The sequence below is a fragment of the Ranitomeya imitator genome, chromosome 1 (genome assembly GCF_032444005.1).
Source record: "Ranitomeya imitator isolate aRanImi1 chromosome 1, aRanImi1.pri, whole genome shotgun sequence".
In the NCBI taxonomy this organism is placed as follows: Eukaryota; Metazoa; Chordata; class Amphibia; order Anura; family Dendrobatidae; genus Ranitomeya; species Ranitomeya imitator.
The window spans coordinates 377,165,558-377,188,422 of NC_091282.1; the positions used below are offsets into that span (position 1 = coordinate 377,165,558).

Genomic DNA, 22,865 nt, shown 5'->3' on the forward strand with positions numbered 1-22,865 from the left:
CACTGAGCCACCGTGCCATCCACTTTATGCCCACTTTGGTGCCAGTTCTGATGCCCAGAACCCATTTGGGTCAGGCTGGAGGGTCCTGCGTTTGATGTGGGCTCCCTGTTCTATATGTCTGCAGTGTGAGATCAGCGGCCCAAAGTCATTTAACCCTTTCATTAATGCCCTTCAGTGCCCACTTTGATGCCCATTTTTGTGCCAGTTTTATAATTTTTGTAGCTGTTGTTGTTTTCACATCAGGGCTCCTCACTGCAGTGTATGTTATTATTGCGATGATTATTATTTGTTGTTAAACCTATAAAAACAGAAAAGAAAACATTGACGAATAAGAAACCAACTTCAGCCTCGTTGTGTACAGGGACTCCCTGGTCAGAGAACTCACTAGTAGTGCCGCTTGACCAGAAGTGACGTTAGAGGTTGTATGTAAGGCGATGTAAGACTTACTCTTAGTTATCTCACTGAGAAATAGTCTGAAACAGGTGATAACAGGGAGCAATAGACTGCATTCACCAAGGTATTTCTAGTAACGAAGAGGTTAACCGTCACCTCGGTAACCGAACCGACCAATGAGCACGTGATCGCTCTTCCACAGCGAAACATTGTAAACAAGGGGGCGGGACAATCCGAAACCAATTGCTGGCGGCGCTGGAAAACTCAGGCGACCTGTTACCCAATCAGGCAGCAGTCACGTGCCCAGTGCCCAGTCTGGGAACCGGAAGCTGCAGAGAGACGTTCTGGAGCGATGTAAACACTGTGTGTATGTATCCTTATATATAGCATGATTATCCCTCCGCGGGCTCTGTGCCGGGCAGCCGGCCCTCAGCCGTGTGCTGTGCCTTCCCGCGTCATGTCACCGGGCAGGTCCGGCTCCTTATTGTGCAACCGTCACTGCCGTGAGGCCCAGCTATGGCTCTGTTCACATGCGGGGTTATGTGCCGTATGGCTTCCTGGGAGAGAGCCAACAAAGCCGGAGCATGGACGGAACGTCCGCTGTGAGCTAGTGAGCCGGGCTGCAGGCGGTCCAGCACTGGTTCTGACAAGAGTTCTCAGGAGTAGTGTGAGGGTATGTGCACACGTTCAGGAAACGCTGCGTGTCCTTACAATGCGGCGACGCGTCAAAAAACGCAAGTGACCTGACAGTGACCTCAGGTGCAGATTTTACCTGCGTCAAATCCTGATGCAATCCTGAACGTGGACACATACCCTGAAAATGTTGGGATGTGCTCACAGGCTGCGGTGGGATCTGTGTGAGCGGGCCCCCGATAGTGTGAGGAGGCACCTGATAGTTTGAGCGGGCCCCCGATAGCGTGAGCGGCCCCTAATAGCGTGAGGAGGCCTTTTAGCATGAGGAGGCCCCTGATAGAGCAGACCCCCGATAGTGAGAGCAGGCAGCATAGAAACAGCTGTATACAGGAGCGTATACTGTGTATAAGGGGTCGTTGTTTCTATTGGAGAACACATGTATGTATTACTACCATGCTCCATAGGGGTGTATACAGGAGCGTATACTGTGTATAAGCAATCACTGCTAATGGTGGAGAATACCACATGTATGTATTACTACCATGCTCCATAGGGGGCTGTTTACAGGAGCGTATACTGTGTATAAGCAGTCACTGCTAATGGTGGAGAATACCACATGTATGTATTACTACCATGCTCCATAGGGGTGTATACAGGAGCATATACTGTGTATAAGCAGTCACTGCTAATGGTGGAGAATACCACATGTATGTATTACTACCATGCTCCATAGGGGTGTATACAGGAGCGTATACTGTGTATAAGCAATCACTGCTTCTAGTGGAGAATACCGAATGTATGTATTACTACCATGCTCCATAGGGGTATATATAGCAGCATATACTGTGTATAAGCAGTCGCTGCTTCTAGGGGAGAATACCTCATGTATTACTACTATGCTCCATAGCGGGCTGTATCCAGGAGCATATACTGTGTATAAGCAGTCACTGCTAATAGTGGAGAATACCAAATGTATGTATTACTACCATGCTCCATAGGGGGCTATATACAGGAGCGTATACTGTGTATAAGCAGTCACTGCTAATAGTGGAGAATACCAAATGTATGTATTACTACCATGCTCCATAGGGGGCTATATACAGGAGCGTATACTGTGTATAAGCAGTCACTGCTAATAGTGGAGAATACCAAATGTATGTATTACTACCATGCTCCATAGGGGGCTATATACAGGAGCGTATACTGTGTATAAGCAGTCACTGCTTCTAGGGAGGAATACCACAGGTATGTATTACTACCATGCTCCATAAGAGCTGTATACAAGAGCATATACTGTGTATAAGCAGTCACAGCTAATAGTGGAGTATACCACATGTATGTATTACTTCCATGCCCCATATGGGGGCTCTATACAGGAGCATAAACTGTGTATAAGGGGTCATTGCTTCTAGTGGATAACACCACATGTATGTATTAATACCATGCTCCATAGGGGGCTGTTTACAGGAGCATATACTGTGTACAAGGGGTCACTTCTTCTAATGGAGAATACCACATATACAGGTGCTTCTCACAAAATTAGAATATCATTAAAAAGTTAATTTATTTCAGTTCTTCAATACAAAAAGTGAAACACATAGTTATTACAAACATTGATCTATTTCAAGTGTTTATTTCCGTTAATGTTGATGATTATGGCTTACAACCAATGAAAACCCAAAAGTCATTATCTCAGTAAATTAGAATAATAAAAAACACCTGCAAAGGCTTCCTAAGCATTTAAAAATGTCCCTTAGGCCGGTTTCACACGTCAGTGGCTCCGGTACGTGAGGTGACAGTTTCCTCACGTACCGGACACAGTGACTCACGTAGACACATTAACCCCTTAATCCCATATGACGTACTATCCCGTCGAGGTGGCGTGGGCTTTAATTCCCACCGACGGGATAGTACGTCATAGGCGATCAGCCGCGCTCACGGGGGGAGCGCGGCCGGGTGTCAGCTGCCTATCGCAGCTGACATCCGGCACTATGTGCCAGGAGCAGTCACGGACCGGCCCCGACACATTAACCCCCGGCACACCGCGATCAAACCTGATCGCGATGTGCCGGCGGTATAGGGAAGCATCGCGCAGGGAGGGGGCTCCCTGCGGGCTTCCCTGAGCCCCCCCGCAGGAACGCGATGTGATCGCGTTGCTGCGAGGGTCTCCTACCTCCTTCCTCCTTGCTGGACCCGGATGCAAGATGGCCGCGGCATCCGGGTCCTGCAGGGAGGGAGGTGGCTTACCAATATTATTCCCATAAATACATTTCTTTATCTAAATAATAAAAAAAAACAATAAAAGTACACATATTTAGTATCGCTGCGTCCGTAACGACCCGACCTATAAAACTGGCCCACTAGTTAACCCCTTCAGTAAACACCGTAAGAAAAAAAAAAAAAACGAGGCAAAAAACAACGCTTTATTATCATACCGCCGAACAAAAAGTGGAATAACACGCGATCAAAAAGACAGATATAAATAACCATGGTACCGCTGAAAGCGTCGTCTTGTCCCGCAAAAAACGAGCCGCCATACAGCATCATGAGCAAAAAAACAAAAAAGTTATAGTCCTGAGAATAAAGCGATGCAAAAATAATTATTTTTTCTATAAAATAGTTTTTATCGTATAAAAGCGCCAAAACATAAAAAAATGATATAAATGAGGTATCGCTGTAATCGTACTAACCCGAAGAATAAAACTGCTTTATCCATTTTACCAAACGCGGAACGGTATAAATGCCTCCCCCCAAAAGAAATTCATGAATAGCTGGTTTTTAGTCATTCTGCCTCACAAAAATCATAATAAAAAGCGATCTAAAAATGTCACGTGCCCGAAAATGTTACCAATAAAAACGTCAACTCGTCCCGCAAAAAGCAAGACCTCACATGACTCTGTGGACCAAAATATGGAAAAATTATAGCTCTCAAAATGTGGTAACGCAAAAAATATTTTTTGCAATAAAAAGCGTCTTTCAGTGTGTGACGGCTGCCAATCATAAAAATCCGCTAAAAAACCCGCTATAAAAGTAAATCAAACCCCCCTTCATCACCCCCCTAGTTAGGGAAAAATTAAAAAAATGTATTTATTTCCATTTTCCCATTAGGGTTAGGGCTAGGGTTAGGGGCCACAGTTAGGGTTGGGGTTGGGGCTAAAGTTACGGTTAGGGTTTAGATTACATTTACAGTTGGGAATAGGGTTGGGATTAGGGTTAGGGGTGTGTCAGGGTTAGAGGTGTGGTTAGGGTTACTGTTGGGATTAGGGTTAGGGGTGTGTTTGGATTAGGGTTTCAGTTATAATTGGGGGGTTTCCACTGTTTAGGCACATCAGGGGCTCTCCAAACGCGACATGGCGTCCGATCTCAATTCCAGCTAATTCTGCGTTGAAAAAGTAAAACAGTGCTCCTTCCCTTCCGAGCTCTCCCGTGCGGCCAAACAAGGGTTTACCCCAACATATGGGGTATCAGCGTACTCAGGACAAATAGGACAACAACTTTTGGGGTCCAATTTCTCCTGTTACCCTTGGGAAAATACAAAACTGGGGGCTAAAAAATATTTTTTGTGGGAAAAAAAAGATTTTTTATTTTCAAGGCTCTGCGTTATAAGCTGTATTGAAACACTTGGGGGTTCAAAGTTCTCACAACACATCTAGATGAGTTCCCTGGGGGGTCTAGTTTCCAATATGGGGTCACTTGTGGGGGGTTTCTACTGTTTAGGTACATTAGGGGCTCTGCAAACGCAATGTGACACCTGCAGACCATTCTATCTAAGTCTGCATTCCAAATGGCGCTCCTTCCCTTCCGAGCCCTCCCATGCGGCCAAACAGTGGTTCCCCCCCCACATATGGGGTATCAGCGCAATCAGGACAAATTGGACAACAACTTTTGGGGTTGAATTTCTCCTCTTACCCTCGGGAAAATACAAAACTGGGGGCTAAAAAATAATTTTTGTGGGAAAAAATTTTTGTTTTATTTTTACGGCTCTGCATTATAAACTTCTGTGAAGCCCTTGGTGGGTCAAAGCGCTCAAAACACATCTAGATAAATTCCTTAGGGGGTCTACTTTCCAAAATAGTGTCACTTGTGGGGGGTTTCAATGTTTAGGCACATCAGTGGCTCTCCAAAAGCAACATGGCGTCCCATCTCAATTCCTGTCAATTTTGCATTGAAAAGTCAAACGGCGCTCCTTCCCTTCCGAGCTCTCCCATTCGCCCAAACAGTGGTTTACCCCCACATATGGGGTATCGGTGTACTCAGGACAAATTGTACAACAACTTTTGGGGTCCATTTCTCCTGTTACCCTTGGTAAAATGAAACAAATTGGAGCTGAAGTAAATTTTTTGTGAAAAAAAGTTAAATGTTCATTTTTATTTAAACATTCCAAAAATTCCTGTGAAGCACCGGAAGGGTTAATAAACGTCTTGAATATGGTTTTGAGCACCTTGAGGGGTGCAGTTTTTAGAATTGTGTCACACTTGGGTATTTTCTATCATATAGACCCCTCAAAATGACTTCAAATGAGAAAAAATAATGGTGTTGTAAAAATGAGAAATTGCTGGTCAACTTTTAACCCTTATAACTCCCTAACAAAAAAAATTTTGGTTCCAAAATTGTGCTGATGTAAAGTAAACATGTGGGAAATGTTACTTATTAAGTATTTTGTGTGACATATCTCTGTGATTTAATTGCATAAAAATTCAAAGTTGGAAAATTGCGAAATTTTCATAATTTTCGCCAAATTTCCGTTTTTTTCACAAACAAACGCAGGTACTATCAAAGAATTTTTACCACTATCATGAAGTACAATATGTCCCGAGAAAACAATGTCAGAATCACTGGGATCTGTTGAAGCGTTCCAGAGTTATAACCTCATAAAGGGACAGTGGTCAGAATTGTAAAAATTGGCCCGGTCATTAACGTGCAAACCACCCTCGGGGCTTAAGGGGTTAAAATCAATGTGTCTCTGCATATGTCAGCGTGTTTTCACGGACAGTGTGTCCATTTGAAAAACACGGAGACATGTCAGTGTTCGTGGGAGCGCACGGATCACACGGACCCATTAAAGTCAATGGGTCCGTGTAAAACACGTACCGCACACGGATTCTGTCCGTGTGCCGTGCAGAAGACAGCGCTACAGTAAGCGCTGTCCCCCCAGCTTGTGGTGCTGAAGCCCCATTCATTTCTTGTCTCCTGCAGCGTTCGCTGGAGCGAAGGAATGAAAAATCATTTAAAAAATTTTTTTTTTGTTAAAATAAAGTTCCCGGTAATCTCCCTTCCCCTGTGCGCCCGCCCGCTGGCATTAAAATACTTACCCAGTTCCCTCGATGCTTCCTCTCAGCGTCGCAGCTCTTCCTGTATGAGCGGTCACGTGGTGCCGCACATTACAGTGATGAATATGCGGCTCCACCTCCCTTACAATACCTGGTTTAAAAACAACAGTATCACTGTGCTTGAAGATGAGACACCAGACCCAACAATGCAGATGAGCTGAAGGCAGCTATCAAAGCAACCTGGGCTTCCATAACACCTCAGCAGTGCCACAGTCTGATCACCTCCATGCCAGGCCGCAATGATGCAGTTATTGATGCACATGGAGCCCTGAGCAAGTATTGAGTGCATTTACTGAACATACATTTCAGTAGGCCAACATTTCAGATTTTAAAATAATTTTTCAAACTGGTGTTATAAAGTATTCTAATTTACTGAGATAATGACTTTTGGGTTTTCATTGGCTGAAAGCCATAATCATCAACATTAACAGAAATAAACACTTGAAATAGATCACTCTATTTGTAATGACTCTATATAATATATGAGTTTCACTTTTTGTATTTAAGAACTGAAATAAATTAACTTTGATATTCTAATTTTGTAAGAATTACTTGTATTACTACCATGCTCCGTAGGGGGCAGTATACAGGGTTATATACACAACGATCACTGCTTCTAGTGGATAATACCACATGCATACAGTACTACCATGCTCCATAGGATGCTGAATATAGAATTACTAGATGGTGGCCCGATTCTAACGCATCGGGTATTCTAGAATATGTATGTCGTTTATTTCTGAAGTTTTCAGAATAATGTAATTTATACACAGGATTCGGCCGGCCTGGCGTGACCAATTAGCGAAGCGTGGTTCAAATTCCTTGCCAATTCGCGGTCGGACTGTGCCTGTTGCTAATTGGTCACGCCCGGCCGACCACGAACAATCAATAAAGCCAGGGCCGGCTCCAGGTTTTTGAGGGCCCCGGGCGAAAGAGTCTCAGTGGGCCCCCTCTTTAACACATACCACGATTCATGATGCACAGATACAGCAGAGAAATATACCACAGCCAAGTAGCATATAGCACAGCCCACGTAGCATATAGCACAGCCGCCCACGCAGTGTATAGCACAGCCCACGCAGTGTATAGCACAGCCCACGCAGTGTATAGCACAGCCCACGCAGTGTATAGCACAGCCCACGCAGTGTATGGCACAGCCCACGCAGTGTATGGCACAGCCCACGCAGTGTATGGCACAGCCCACGCAGTGTATGGCACAGCCCACGCAGTGTATATAACAGCTGTAGTAAATAGCACAGCCACGTAGTATATTGCCCAGCCATGTATATTGCACAGCTGTCATTTATTGCACAGCTACGTAGTATATAACACAGACACGTAGTATATAGGACAGCTCATGCAGTATATAACACAGCCACGTAGTATATTGCCCAGCCACGTAATATATTGCATAGCCCACGTAGTATATAGCACAGAGATGTAGTATATAGCACAGCCCACGTAGTATATAACACAGAGACGTAGTATATAACAGCCCATGCAGTATATAGCACAGCCCACGCAGTATCTAACACAGCCCACGTAGTATATAGCAGGGGTCTAAGGGGTATTGTTTCTCCTTATGGATACCATCTCTGGCTTGTCAAGGTAAGGAGGCTTATTCGCCATGCTATGCTCCTCTGGGAAATATAATATGCAAATTGCCTCTTCTGAGAAAAAGAGGACTTAAACTCTATAGCGCCACCTGTTGGAAGTAGCGATCCTACAAGTCACAATCAATTCTTTAACGAGTCGTGCAATATGACTTAGGATAAAAGCCAAATTAGTATCTCAATTCACGGTGTTTCGGGCTATTGGCCCTCGTCAGTGCGAAGCATGAGAACAAGCCAGAGATGCCATGACAAGACAGAGATGGTATGTCATTTCAAAAACCTGACTGGCACATCCAAACATAGACTCAGTGTGAACAGGTGCTGAACCTAGAGTCGCCAACTCGTATATAGTTAAGTAAATAAGGCAGCACACTGCAGCGCTAGAATATACAAACTTGAAAAACGAAATTTGAACTGCATTACTGCACTAGAAATATGAAAAATGAGAGCTTTTAGCGCATAAAAATGGCCACTTTTATGTGTACCTGGTAGCCCCTTTACGGCATCTCTCTTATACCAGGTCCTACACTTGCCTTGCCTCTCAGTGTACCAGGGGCTACCAGGTACACATAAAATTGGCCATTTTTATGCGCTAAAAGCTCTCATTTTTCATATTTCTAGTGCAGTAATGCAGTTCAAATTTTGTTTTTTCAAGTTTGTATGTTCTAGCACTGCAGTGTGCTGCCTTATTTACTTAGAGATGGTATGTCAGTCTCCATAAGGAGAAACGATACCCCTTAGATCCCAGTCCAGAGCCTCTCACCTAGCCAAATTAGTTCTCATGCTTCGCACTGACGAGGGCCAACAGCCCGAAACACCGTGTCTGCGAATTGAGATACTATTTTGGCTTTTATCCTAAGTCATATTGCACGACTCGTTAAAGAGTTGATTGTGACTTGTAGGATTGCTACTTCCAACAGGTGGCGCTATAGAGTTTAAGTCCTCTTTTTCTCAGAAGAGACATTCTCCTTACTTTAGATGCATAGTCACTAATAATATTTCTTGAATACCTCCTGTTCATGTTCTTAAACTAATGCAACAAGGATCTGATGGTAATTTTTACTGGTGGATCCTCCCTGCCATTAAGGAGTGTCATACTTACTGAAGACATTTAGGAGAGCCGAGGACTACACAGCAAAGCTAGCTGTAAATGTTGTGAACTGGTCTGTGCACAATCATTGAAGTTTGACATTAAAGGCTCTGCGCAAACAATGGTCAACATGAATCAATCTGGGCAGTATTATTGCAGCCATTCTGTGTTTTACTCTGAAACACCGCAGTGTCTTGGAGAATTCATACTTTGTAAAACCAGCTGGGGACTATGTGTCTGAGCTGACTATTCCAAGGCCGGTCAGAGCTAACTATTCCAGCTTATCTCTGCACCAATTCCATTGACCTACAGGTCTCTAACTATGTGAATAGAGGTGACAGCTGTCATTGTAATGCTGTCTGTGATGATAATGAGACAACTGAGAACTCTTCATGAAGGAAGAGGAAATATGAGTAAAATAAAATTGAACGCAGGTGAATCCGCATGTGATCACTGAACCTTGCGGCTTCACTGAGTTCAATACATTCTATGGGTGAAACTTCTCTTGCGTCTCCGCTAGAGAAATTGACATGCTGCGGTCTGGAAAGACGCACCTCATATCAGTGTCCACGGGTGAGCCGTGGGCATCTGTGGACACTTAGTGGACATGGGATTTCTTGAAATCCTCTCCACTATGCTGTAACATATGGTCGCTGCAGGTTTGATGCTGCACAAGTACGCAGCGTCCAATCCGCAGCAACCCCGGATCGTTAGCACATACCCTGATACTCAGCAATCACATGATTATTGTCTGTCTCCGGCATGGCATAACTGTTAGGTCTCGGCATTTCCAGATCCGCTCTAACAGCCACTATTGTCACCAGTAGGAGTTATTAGTCCCCTGTAATTTGGCATCCTGTACTAGTTACAGCAGTACTTGCTTCTCTCTACCCTTATTTTTGTACAGAGTGTGTTAGTTATTCTTGAGACATATGCCATGAATGATTTACATGAAAATGTTTGACAGTAAGGCTATGTGCACACGTTGCGGATTGTATGCGTTTTTCGCGGCGAAAATGCATACACAACACAGCCCATTGAATTCAGTGGGATTCAACAATGCTCTGCTAATGCTGCATGTTTTTCCACAGCAGAATCTCATTGCAGAAAAATACGCAGCATGCTCATTCTTTGTGCGGAATCGCGGCGATTCTGCACACATAGAAATGCATTGATCTGCTTACTTCCTGCAAGGGGGTATGTCCACCATGCGCAAAGTAAGTGGATCATGTGCGGATGGTACCTGGGTGTGGAGGAGAGGAGACTCTTCTCCAGGCCCTGAGAACCATATACCTGTTAAAAAAAAAAAACTCACCTTCTGGCGGCTCCGGATCCAGCCCAGGCCTTAGCTATGCTCCCAGCAGCTCCCGTTCCCAGTGATGCCTTGCGACAGTGACCTGTGATGACGTGGGTCTCGCGTGATGCTACGTCATCTGGGGTCATTGTCGCGAGGCATCACTGGGAACGAAAGCATTGCGAGGATCGGGAAGGCTGCGGGGGACACCGGAAGGTGAGAATATCACGATTTTTTATTATTTTTAACACTATATCTTGTCATGCCAATTCTGCATGCGTTATACCCGCGGCAGAGAGTTGCGGAAATTTCAGCGGCAATTCAGCAACGTGTGCACATAGCCTAAGTCCTTTATGTTATGGCATTATAAGGATTGAAGGGTTCTCTCTTGTGTAGTTCGTGGGTCTGTGAAATTGGTATCTAAATGGATGCCAGTTACAGTAGGAAACTGCTAAATTACCGTATGTCTCAGATTCATCCAGACCAGTTATTTTCTTGCCAGTCTTGGTGAAGGGGCAGAGTTGAGTCAAGACGCTTCTGATTAATGAAGAGGTGCACTCCGCTTCATGAATCTGGAGCCTCTTATGAGTGGCAAGCGCCTGTGTCAGGGTTTCTTGCATACAGAACTCCACAGCTCATGATGAATTAGACAGTCTGTGACGTCACACTCCTGCTGCGCAACCGTTCCGTTGTGACTTTTTCCAGCTGGTAGAAACTGGCATTAAAACAGAAAGAATAGTAAAACTTTGGCGCAATTTGTCAAAGCTTTTATGACATTTTTTTGGGGAGTAAAAGCGTTTTGATAAATCCGGCCCAAAGAGTAAATGTTCCTCTAGAGCTTTTATGGCATCAAAGTTTGTGTCCGTTAACAACTAAAGTTTTCTTGTGGCAATTGCTTTAGGAAAAGGTTGGTAAGAGTTTTTGTTTGTTTTTTTGCTGTTTGATTGGACACTGCCTAGTTTAGAGCTTTTTCCAATCAGGAGCCAATTCACGGACTTGACAAGTATTTTCTTTTTTTTTTTTTCTTTTTTTTTTTTTACCAGGACTTGTTCAAAATCTGAAATGGAAAAAAAATGCTCAAAATAGTGAACATATTATCAGCAAAGCGGTCTTAACATAGAAATGAACTGTTTTTTAGGCGTTTGTAGAATAAATCCACTCCAAGAAAAAAAACTTGTTTAGATACCTTTGCATGGCTTTCCACCACAGTTGGAAAGGCATGGTTAAATCGCACCCCACCATCACATTTTGGCTCATATTTCTGGTACAAAGTAAGCCAAGTAATATTCTAGGACCAAAACACTCACTATGGGGCTAAATAAACCTTTTTAAACGGAACCTGTCACCCCCAAAATCGAAGGTGAGCTAAGCCCATCGGAATCAGGGGCTTATCTACAGCATTCTGTAATGCTGTAGATAAGCCCCCCCGATGTATCTTCAAAGATGAGAAAAAGAGGTTAGATTATACTCACCCAGGGGCAGTCCCGGTTCTGTTCTGGTCCGATGGGTGTCGCGGTCCGGGGCCTCCCATCTTCTTACGATGACATCCTCTTCTTGTCTTCACGCTGTGGCTCCAGCACAGGCGTACTTTGTCTGCCCTGATGAGAGCAGAGCAAAGTACTGCAGTGCGCAGGCGCTGGGCCTCTCTGACCTTTCTCGGCGCACTGCAGTACTTTGCTCTGCCCTCAACGGGGCAAAGTACGCCTGCGCCAGAGCCACAGCAGGAAGACAAGAAAAGGACGTGATCCTATGAAGATGGGAGACCCCGGACCACCACGCCCATCGGACCAGAACCGCAGCGGGACCGCCCCTGGGTGAGTATAATCTAACCTCTTTCTCATCTTTCAGGATACATCGGAGGCTTATCTACAGCATTACAGAATGCTGTAGATAAGCCCCAGATGCCGGTGGGCTTAGCTCACATTTGATTTTGGGGGTGACAGGTTCCCTTTAAGCTGTTTCAGATCTATAGGTGTTGGTATATAACTCACTACGTTGTTTCTTTACTATCTTTATTAATATCCGTTAGTTTCACTTGTTCCATAATTAAAAGGATTGTTCACTATCCGGAGAACCTCTTTTCAAATTTAGTCTCATCAGACCCAGCAGCTAATCAGCGGCTGGTATGAGACTGCTGTATTCTTACTTGTTATGCCTGTCCGACCATTCATCCAAGGGTAAGAGCTCAGTGTCAGGCTAGTAGTGGCTGCTAATTGGCTGTAGGCCTCACATGGCATAACAATGTCACGTAAAAAAAACCTACAGAACTGGAGCCAACATTGCTGGATTTGCATTGATACGAGAGGTGAGTCTGTTTTTTTTGTTTTTTGTTTTATAAGGGGGACTACTTTAATATTAAAATGGCTTTCCAGGTTATAGACTACCAATTTAATACTTGCTTTTCATTAGATATCTTTCTGATGTAAATATGTTGTTTATGAGTGCACTGAAAGAGAAACGCTGAGAAATACAAGGTCCATAATCAAAACCGCCAGCAGAAATATATGTCTGTTATGTTGATTTTTGTCTTTTTTTTTCTGTGTGACAAAGGCTGTTTTATTAAGGCTTATATGGTGTACAGGGGAATGGAGGATGGGAACACGCAGTAGCAGCAGTGCGGGTGGAGGAGGATCTTCAGGGGATTCGCCAAGAGGCTCCCGCAACAACTCAGGATCGCGTGGGCTACGGGATGATGATGACGAGGAGAACGTTGACCTGGCGCAGGTATTGGCGTATCTTCTGCGCAGGTAACAACACCCCACACATGTCATTGTACAGATCACATATATATATCCTTCTATTTCATCCATACATGAAGCATTATGCCCTCACCTCTTCCCAAATTTATATAGTCCTGTGGGTCTTGGTGTTGACCACTTAATCCTCTGTATCTGCTTTGATAAAGCCTCCACCGTAAGCTGAAACATTGCAGCGGGTGAAAAGAGGAATCATGGATTTTGGATGACACTTCCATCTTTTAATGTTGCATTACTGTTATGAGAGGATAGTTGGCGTCTGGAGGCCATGCACTATGTTAGTTTTGTGGTGGTCTGTGCTGCTCATGTCTTTCTTTATAATTGCATTGCTTGTTTGTACAACCAAATACATCTAAATGGAGAAAATGAGGAGGTACAAACAGGTGAATATTAGCAAATGTTCTACATATTGTGCACTATAGTACTTCTTCCTAGGCCAATGTCAAACATTTTGCTCTCAAACTTCCAATTCAAACGAAGGGTGCATTTATGCTGGACTTTTATGGGGTACAATTACGCTAGGTTCACATTGCGTTAGTGCAATCCATTTAGCGGATGCGCTAACGCAATGTCGAAAAAAGGATTGCGTTTGCTGTTCCCGCCAGCGCAGATGCCCGATCTGCGCTAGCGAAGAACGGACCCTGAACGCTGTAAGCAGCGTTCGAGGTCCATCAGAAAATAACGGCACATCGCTGACGCATGCCGAAAATGGCATACTTTAGCGATGCGTTAGCGATCCGTTAGCACATTGCTGTCAATGGGTGCGCTAATGGATCCGTTACATTGCGTTAGTTGCGACATTTGCGCCATGTAACGGATTCCGTTAGCGGACACCCACTAACGCAATGTGAACCTAGCCTTATTCTCTTGAACACTAATTTCCCAGTAATCGGCCTGTGTAAACACCGTGACAAACGAGCAAAATGCTAGTTCGTCTGGTGAAAGAATTTTTAAGCTCACTTAAAAAATCATCATTGGCACCACACTGTCCTGTGTAAACAGGACAATGTGCCGCCGAGAGCAATGTTATTCTATGCTCACAGAATGACTGTAATAATGATTGTTCTGTCATCGTGAAGTTGTGGTCCGCCTTTAAGCGGGCTATTACATGACCATCAATCAGCTTGCATATAGCCAATTGGCAATTGTTGAGTGGTAATTCTTGCCAATAGTTTCTGATTCCAGATGATGCTTAAGATTAAGACAACAATCCGATATTTGCTTTAAAATAACATTATAGATAACATTTAGGCTATGTGCACACGTTCAGGATCTCTTGCAGAAATTTCCTGAGCAAAACCGGACATTTTCTGCAAGAAATCCGCATGCGTTTTTTGAGTGTTTTTCTCGCGTTTTTACCACGTTTTTGGTGGGGGTGGTTTTGCAGATTTTTCCGGAGGTTCCCAATGCAATAATATAGTGGGAAATCCGCAAAAAATCTGCAAAATTAATGAACATGCTGCGTTTTTTACCGCGAAAAATACGCATCATGTGCACAAAAATTGCGGAACGCATTCTAAATGATGTCATGCATAATGTATGCGGTTTTTTTTGCGTTTTTATAGTGAAAAATCTGCAACGTGTGCACACAGCCTTATAGATAACTAGCTATTGAACCCATTCTACGCCAGGGTGGCGAGCATTTATATTGATATATGGTCTCCATCCTGGTATGTGCTGCTGTTAAATTGATACATATTAGTCCCAACACAACCTAAACACACTAGGTCACACTTCTTACACAACTAATTTACATTAGAACCAATGAAGTGTATACAAAAAATACATCAAGTTTATGTCAAATAAATATACATAAAATCTAATCACAAGTATATCCTAGAAGTAAAATCCTAGAAATTATCCGAGCAAAACAGGTGAGCGATCACCTGACCGCGACGTCATTGAAGGTCCTTCACTCACTGCCTTCTTAGGAACGGAGGCAGACGCTTGCAGCGCTGAGAGCCAGGGTCCGGCGGAGGGGTGAGTATATCCATATTTTTTATTTTTATTCTTTATTTTTTACATGAATATGGATCCCAGGGCCTGAAGCAGAGTCTCCTCTCCTTCAGACCCTGGGAACCATCCAGGATCGCTCCCTGCAGCTGTACCCGGCGTATAAGACGACCCCCGACTTTTGGGACGATTTTTAGGGGTTAAAAAGTCGTCTTATACGCCGGAAAATACAGTAAATGTGCTTTACTCAATGTTATAGCCTGCGAGGCTTAGGGTGTCAGCAATGAACTCCACCTTCTTTTTCAAAACGCCGAATGACTCCCTTGCATAGATGGATCAGGAGAGACACCTTCGGGCCACCCACATAAGGCAGTCAACACCTTGATATGTGTCAGATGAGTGCATAATGTGGACTTCTTTTGGTGTTTTTGTTAAGTTATTCATGATTCTAAAGTCATAAATCAACATGGTCTAAGGCCTCTTTCACACTTTCTTCGGTCTGGGTGTGTCCTAATGCAGTGAAGCGACGTATCGACGGATGTTGTTAAAATAGTGGAAACCGTGTGCAACGCATCCAGTGTTATGACGGATGCGTCGAAGGAGTTCCTGCCTGCATTTTCAGGTGTAAGATGAGAGAATTTTTCCCTGGCTTGAAAAATCCTTCCAGGCATGCTCAGAATGAAAAAAACAGGATCCGTCTCTAAATTCCTGTGTTTGACGGTCAGCGACGCATCCTGCGCCCATAGGCTTCCATTATAGCTGACGACGGACAGCGCAGGACCTATCGCTGAGCGATTTTCCGACGTGCATAAAAACGTTCCTCTGAACATTTTCTCCGCACAACGGACCGCTATTTTCCAACGGATCCAGTGCACAACCCATGAAACGGATGGCCATCCGTCACAATCCATCGCTAATACAAGTCTATGGGAAAAAACAGAAAAATTTGCAGGATCCTGTTTTTTCTAAAATCGATGGATTTCTACGGGAGGAAAAAGACGGAAGTCTGAAAGAGGCCTAATGCGGTCCATTGTTGCTAGACAGGAAGCGACTCCAGCTCGCAAATGATTAGCTAAAAGATCATTTTTATTTAATATAGGGATAAAAGACAAAATAATTAAAAAAGACAGGGCAATGAACCGCCAAAAAAAGGGAAGAAAAAACAGTAATAAAGCAATGTCGGAGGTGATGGGATCAACAAACAGGGATAGGCAGTAAGAGAACCCACAGGGATCCACTGAAAGAAGCAAATAAGTAAAAGCTACCAGTAAGGCCGGTTTCACACGTCAGTGGCTCTGGTACGTGAGGTGACCGTTTCCTCACGTACCGGAGCCACTGACACACGTAGACACAGTTAAATCAATGCATCTTTTCAGATGTCATTGATTTTTTGTGGACCGTGTCTCCGTGTGCCAAACACGGAGACATGTCGGTGTTCGTGGGAGCGCACGGATTACACGGACCCATTAAAGTCAATGGGTCCGTGTAAAACACGTACCGCACACGGACGTTGTCCGTGTGCCGTGCAGGAGACAGCGCTACATTAAGCGCTGTCCCCCCCCCCCCACTGGTGCTGAAGCCCCATTCATATCTTCCCTGCAGCAGCGTTTGCTGTAGAGAAGATATGAATATTAGTGTGTAAAATCAATATCCAGGTCCCCGCACCCCTGTCTCCGGCACAGTGCGTGTGGTACCCAGTGGGCACGCCGCATGTGTGCCACACTGATGTGCCACAAAAATGTAGGGGCACACGGACACGGATAATTCCGGTACCGGAATTATCTGGACGTGTGAGACTGCCCTCATATGGTCAATATTATGCAATGTATTGCATGTATGTGCCAGCCAGTGCTAGTGGGCTAGGAGATGATGCTATGAAAGAACCTGTAAAACTGCTTCCTGTTAAAGATGCTATAAGTAAAGGAGGCAAAAGAAATGCAGGGGCTGCTATGTGCAAGTGCAGTAACTCCGCTCTGCGTTGATATAATACCCCTATAAAAGGCACTCCAAGGACGGTCCTGTAACTTTACACCAAAATACCCAAAGTACAAGAGCAATAAAGGGACAATGAGCCCTTTACCTGGGTAAAAATGGTGCTGTAATCATTGAGGCTGTCTGTTCTTCCCTATCCTTACGGGCGCCATTTTGCTGCTAGCTTCTTCCAGGCTCGTTTCTTCCTCGTACATGCCCCCCGTAAGAAGTAAGCAGCGAAACGGCGCTCCTCGGGTGTGAGGGAAGCACAGACAGCCTGATTTTTCATTTCTTTTGCCTCCTTTACTTACAGCATCTTTAACAGGAAACAGTATTACAGGTTCTTTCATAGTACCATCTCCTAGCCCACTAGCACTGGCTATCACCTTTACAATGCATAGTATTGACCATATTACTTCATAGTGTTTTCTTCCCTCTTTTTGGAGATTCATGGCCCTGTCTTTTTTAATTATTTTTTTTTTTGTCTTTTATCTCTATATTGAATAAAAATGATCTTTTCTCTCATCATTTGTGAGTTGGAGTCCCTTTCTGTCTAGCGGCATTGGACCCTATTGATTTATTCAGCTTGAACTGTCTAACGTTTATTTCAGTAATTACATGATTCTAAAGTCGTGATAATGCTCATCTCACACGTCTGAAATATATATGCTACTCATTAGTGTCATGCTGGGTTGCGGACCCTTCTCCTCCTTCCCACTACACCCCACGCCTCTTATTTTTTATTTTTACTTCCCTCTTTGTAGGTGCCGATTGGCCAATCTGGCAATATGGATAAATCCGTTAAGGTTGCAATACTTGGCACCCAGAGATGCGGGGTTATGTTAATTTTGTAAACCTAAAAAAATATTCCTCAAGCACGTAAAAATTATAATATTTTATTAGCATTTAAGGCAAAGATGACACAACAATACATAATGAAAAATATAAAAAAAACAAGGAATTTTATTAAAATTAAAAAAAAAAAAAAAAATACAAAGAAAATTCGGCAGCGGAAGCGAAATGTGCGTTTAAGTGGTGTGTGCGGGGGTAGCGGTGCGTCATACCGGTTGGTATTTGTGGCTGGTTCATTTATCATTTTTTCTCCCTGTTAATATAACTGCACTTTAAAGGGAACCTGTCACCTGAATTTGGCGGGACTGGTTTTGGGTCATATGGGCGGAGTTTTCAGGTGTTTGATTCACCCTTTCCTTACCCGCTGGCTGCATGCTGGCTGCAATATTGGATTGAAGTTCATTCTCTGTCCTCCATAGTACACGCCTGCACAAGGCAAGATTGCTTTGCGCAGGCGTGTACTATGGAGGACAGAGAATGAACTTCAATCCAATATTGCAGCCAGCATGCAGACAGCGGGTAAGGAAAGGGTGAATCAAACACCTGAAAACTCCGCCAATATGACCCAAAACCAGTCCCGCCAAATTCAGGTGACAGAGTCCCTTTAATCAGGAGAGTTTTTATGCACTGGCACTTTCCTAATGGAGCTCACTAATATTTTTTTGGGTTACAAATATATAAAAAAAAATTATACACATGTGTAAATATATATACCCCCTTCTTTATAAGTGCACTTTTGCTATTTATGAATTGTTTTGGGGTAATACTGCACTTTATTTAACTATTAATAGTGTTCACATCTATGTATTCAATATATTTTTCTAATATCAGTCATTATTCAAAATAAATAAGAGAGCTTCTAATATTTAATATATATATGTTCTCTATAATTAGATGTATTTTAATATTTTTTTATCAATTGGTCTCATGTACCCTGCCCTCCGCATACAGGTCATATTATTTTTCTTTGTATTATTATTTTTCTTTGCATTTTTATTATTTTAATAAAATTCCTTGTTTTTTATATTTTTTTATTATGTATTGTTGTCATCTTTGCCTTATATGCTAATAAAATGATATCATTTTTACGTGCTTGATGAAGATTTTGGGGGGTTTACATGTTTGATTTATATTCATTAATTTTACATTTATTAGATATTTTTGGCATTTCTTCTCAATATAGGATTGTGTTAATTTTGCTCTGGTTGTTCTGCAAGATTATGACACTTGGGGTGTTTAGTGCATAGACAGTGGTAATTGATCTTGACTCCTAGAGAGGGGACTTTTCTAGAGACTCCACTGTCCTCTCTGAAACCTGTGTGTTAATAGGGGAGTTATCTGTGGATAGGTAACAGTTGGGTTGGGATCTGTGTTTGGGAATGCTGTATTTGCTGATGTTAAGCGAGGAATGTATAAATTTGAAGAGAGAATGGCTAATGCTCTAGAGAATGGCTAGTAGTACAACCTATTTGTCATGGAATGTTAGGGGAGTTAATGGGTCTGTTAAATGCAGGGCTATTCTAGACTATACAAAACCTTTCCACCCTGCAATCTGTCTTCAAGAAAGTCATCTAACTGGCACCATGGATTCGTCAACACTTTCATGCTACATACTAAGCATATTCAAGGAGTGTATTGATCCATCGTAATGTATTGCTAATTGGTTAAACTTGTTAAAGAAGGGAAATATATTTGTATTATGGGAAAATTAAATAGTAGGGACTGTATTATTGTGGCGACCTACATACCGCCCCCGTATTCTGGAATGGTATTGCAGGAAATTTTGCAATTCATCGACCAAGCCCCACAAACTGCGCATATAATCTTGGGCAATTTCAATAACACCATAGATAAGGGCTTAGAATTAAAAAGGGACAGGGTACTTTGGAAATTTTTTTTACAGGAAATGGATCTTTGGGGAGTCCAAGTGCAGGTCTTACGCTATATTCATGCTTCTCACCCACATATGGCTCCCTTTTCTGTATAGATTTGGCCCTTTAAATGTGAAGATGGCTAGGCTGCTACACTCAGTGGAATATTTGCCCCTTAGCCTTTTGTATCATGTCCCAATTAAGCTGATCATTCAATCTAGCCCACAAGACCGTGGAATTATCCCACCCTGGCAATTTAACTCTTAAGGTACCTTCACACATAACGATATTGTTAACGATATCGTTGCTATTTGTGACGTAGCAACGATATCGTTAATGAAATCGTTGTGTGACAGCGACCAACGATCAGGCCCCTGCTGGGAGATCGTTGGTCGCTGAAGAAAGTCCAGAACTTTATTTCGTCGCTGGACTCCTGCTGACATCGCTGGATCGGCGTGTGTGACACCGATCCAGCGATGTCTTCACTGGTAACCAGGGTAAACATCGGGTAACTAAGCGCAGGGCCGCGCTTAGTAACCCGATGTTTACCCTGGATACCATGCTAAAAGTAAAAAAAAAACAAACACTAGATACTTACCTAACGCTATCTGTCCTCCAGCGCTGTGCTCTGCTCTCCTCCTGTACTGTCTGTGAGCCGGAAAGCAGAGCGGTGACGTCACCGCTCTGCTTTCCGGCTCCCAGACAGTACAGGAGGAGAGCAGAGAAGCAGAGCACAGCGCTGGAGGACAGACGGCTGTAGGTAAGTATCTAGTGTTTGTTTTTTTTTACTTTTAGCATGGTAACCAGGGTAAACATCGGGTTACTAAGCGCGGCCCTGCGCTTAGTTACCCGATGTTTACCCTGGTTACCGGCATCGTTGGTCGCTGGAGAGCGGTCTGTGTGACAGCTCTCCAGCGACCAAACAGCGACGCTGCAGCGATCCGGATCGTTGTCGGTATCGCTGCAGCGTCGCTTAATGTGAAGGGGCCTTTACTGGCTTATCATTTTTCTAAACCTAGCGCTCTTCCACGGGCTTTGCTGCAGCTGCATTGGTCTGGAACACTTTGAATGCCCTTTTAAGAGGTCTTCTAATTAAAGAGGTGGGTGGGATTAAGAATGCCTCCAGAGTATTTGAACAATCACTTAAGATGGAGGTACAGAATGCTGAAAGTCAATATTTATCTCACCCCTCCGATAGTCACCAAACCTGCTAGCTCAACATATGTTAACTAAAGCCAGGAATAAGCAATTCTTCTAAAGACAAAACTATTTTGAAGACGAGGGGACGTGGCTGTGTAGCCGAGCGGAGAGGACGTGTCTGGCTGGAGCTCCTGTGATCCTGAGTGGAATCCTGCAATATACTCACCCAGGAGGGTTCCTATGGCTGCTGCTGTGTTCCCCTGGATACCTGGAGGCACCCGGCTGCAGAGGTGGTGTTCGGTGAAGCTCCGGCTGGGTTAGCACCGGGGAAGCCAAGGACGGTGGACGGGCCTTGAAGGAGTCGGCGGCCATTTTTACCTGCCGCGTGCTCCGGCGGTGAAGGACGTGGAGCGGCGGCACTCGGCTCAAGGGGAGTTAGCTGGACGCAGGCGAAGCTCCGAGAGGTACAGCAGGGGGACCGTGCAGTGTGAGCCCTGAGAAACGGGCCCTGCGCTCCCCCCATCCTCAATACGGTATAGTTCCTGATAGCTCCAGTGTCTGCTCCCAAACAGATGTATCTCCCTCCGCTCCGGTCATTCAGCGTGTAACTGCGGACACTGTAGTGCCTGGTGAGTGGTTGACCTGCCGAGCACCACACAGAGATTGAGATATAGATAAATTCACCGCATACAAACATTGTTTGGAGGAGGACCCTATATCTCTTGATAAACATTGAGCTTTATTTATCTCGGCTTTGTCCCCCTGACCTGCACCTCCCCCCCAGGGTAAGAAGTGCAGCAGCTGCATGCAATAAATCCTTGATGCCACACGCTGCTTCCTCCGTAAGGATCTTCTGTAGGCTTTGTAGATACTTAAGGTACCGTTACACTAAACGACTTACCAACGCTCTCTCCAGCGACCAACGACGTGACAGACATCAGAATGTAAGTATGTAGTGTTTTTTTTTTTTTTTTACTTTTACAATGGTAACCAGGGTAAATATCGGGTTGCCAAGCACGGCCCTGCGCTTAGTAACCCGATATTTACCCTGGTTACAAGTGAACACTTCGCTGGATCGGCGTGTGTTCACAAAACATTGACTATGCATCGTCCAAGAACCTCGGTGCAACTGCAAAGTTGAGAACATATGCACGATCTGACCCCCCTGATAACCCGCGGTCGAATAAAGATAATTCACCTGGGGCCAAGACTGCTAGTCAGCCAAAAAATGTGCTTCTGATAGGAGGATGGAGATCGGGAGGATTTAACTTTGAAACAAGCGTCTGAGCAGTTAATGCAGGCTATATCACTAACCAGGACATCCTTAACTGGGAAAATAGAGGAGGTGCACTCTGAGGTGGGACACCTGCGACAGGACATGCAATCTGAGGGGCCGCATTACGGAGGAGGAGTCCCGGGTATCTCACCTGGAAGACAACTCTGTGCCCATGGAAACTAAATTGACAAAAGTGTCTGGCTCTATAAATGCCTGGAAGCAAAAGGTGGACGACCTGGAAAATAGACTACGTCGGAATAATATCCGCATTATTGGGCTCCCAGAACGCTCAGAGGGTCAGCAACCGGAACAATTCCTTGAGAGTTGGCTTAAAGATACTTTGAGAGACGAATTCTCCTCTACCTTCTTTGTGGAAAGGGCTCAGAGTACCAACAAAACCTCTTCCCCTGGGCGCCCCACCAAGACCCTTTTTGGCGCGCCTTTTGTATTGCAGGGATAGAGATGCAGTGCTCTGCAAGGCAAGACAAAAAAGCCCCATAAAATGTAATAATGCCACTATATCAATATTCCCAGATTTTTCTATGGAATTGCAGAAACAACGTGCCCAATTAATGGAGATAAAGAAACCACTCAGGGAAAACAACATTTTATATTCAATGATTTTTCCAGCCCTTCTCAAGATTATTTACAAGGGTTCTTCCTCTTTCTTTATGACCCCAGCAGAAGCTGAAG

The 22,865-nt window shown here is 44.0% G+C and overlaps 1 protein-coding gene across 5 annotated transcripts in view; it reads left to right on the forward strand.

Annotated features, from left to right (window-relative positions):
• Nucleotides 1-633: 633 nt before the first annotated feature.
• DCAF11 (DDB1 and CUL4 associated factor 11) overlaps nucleotides 634-22,865 on the forward strand; it is a 73,277-nt gene continuing 51,045 nt past the window's right edge. For 2 of the 5 annotated variants that reach the window (XM_069761839.1, XM_069761847.1), the window contains exons 1-2: nucleotides 634-760; nucleotides 12,935-13,077. In XM_069761839.1, coding sequence (XP_069617940.1) covers nucleotides 13,043-13,077 — 35 coding nt within the window. In that variant the 5' untranslated portion in view covers nucleotides 634-760; nucleotides 12,935-13,042. Of the gene's footprint in view, nucleotides 761-12,903; nucleotides 13,101-22,865 lie in introns of all 5 variants that reach the window. The other 3 variants (XM_069761824.1, XM_069761843.1, XM_069761831.1) reach the window with 3 other exon arrangements.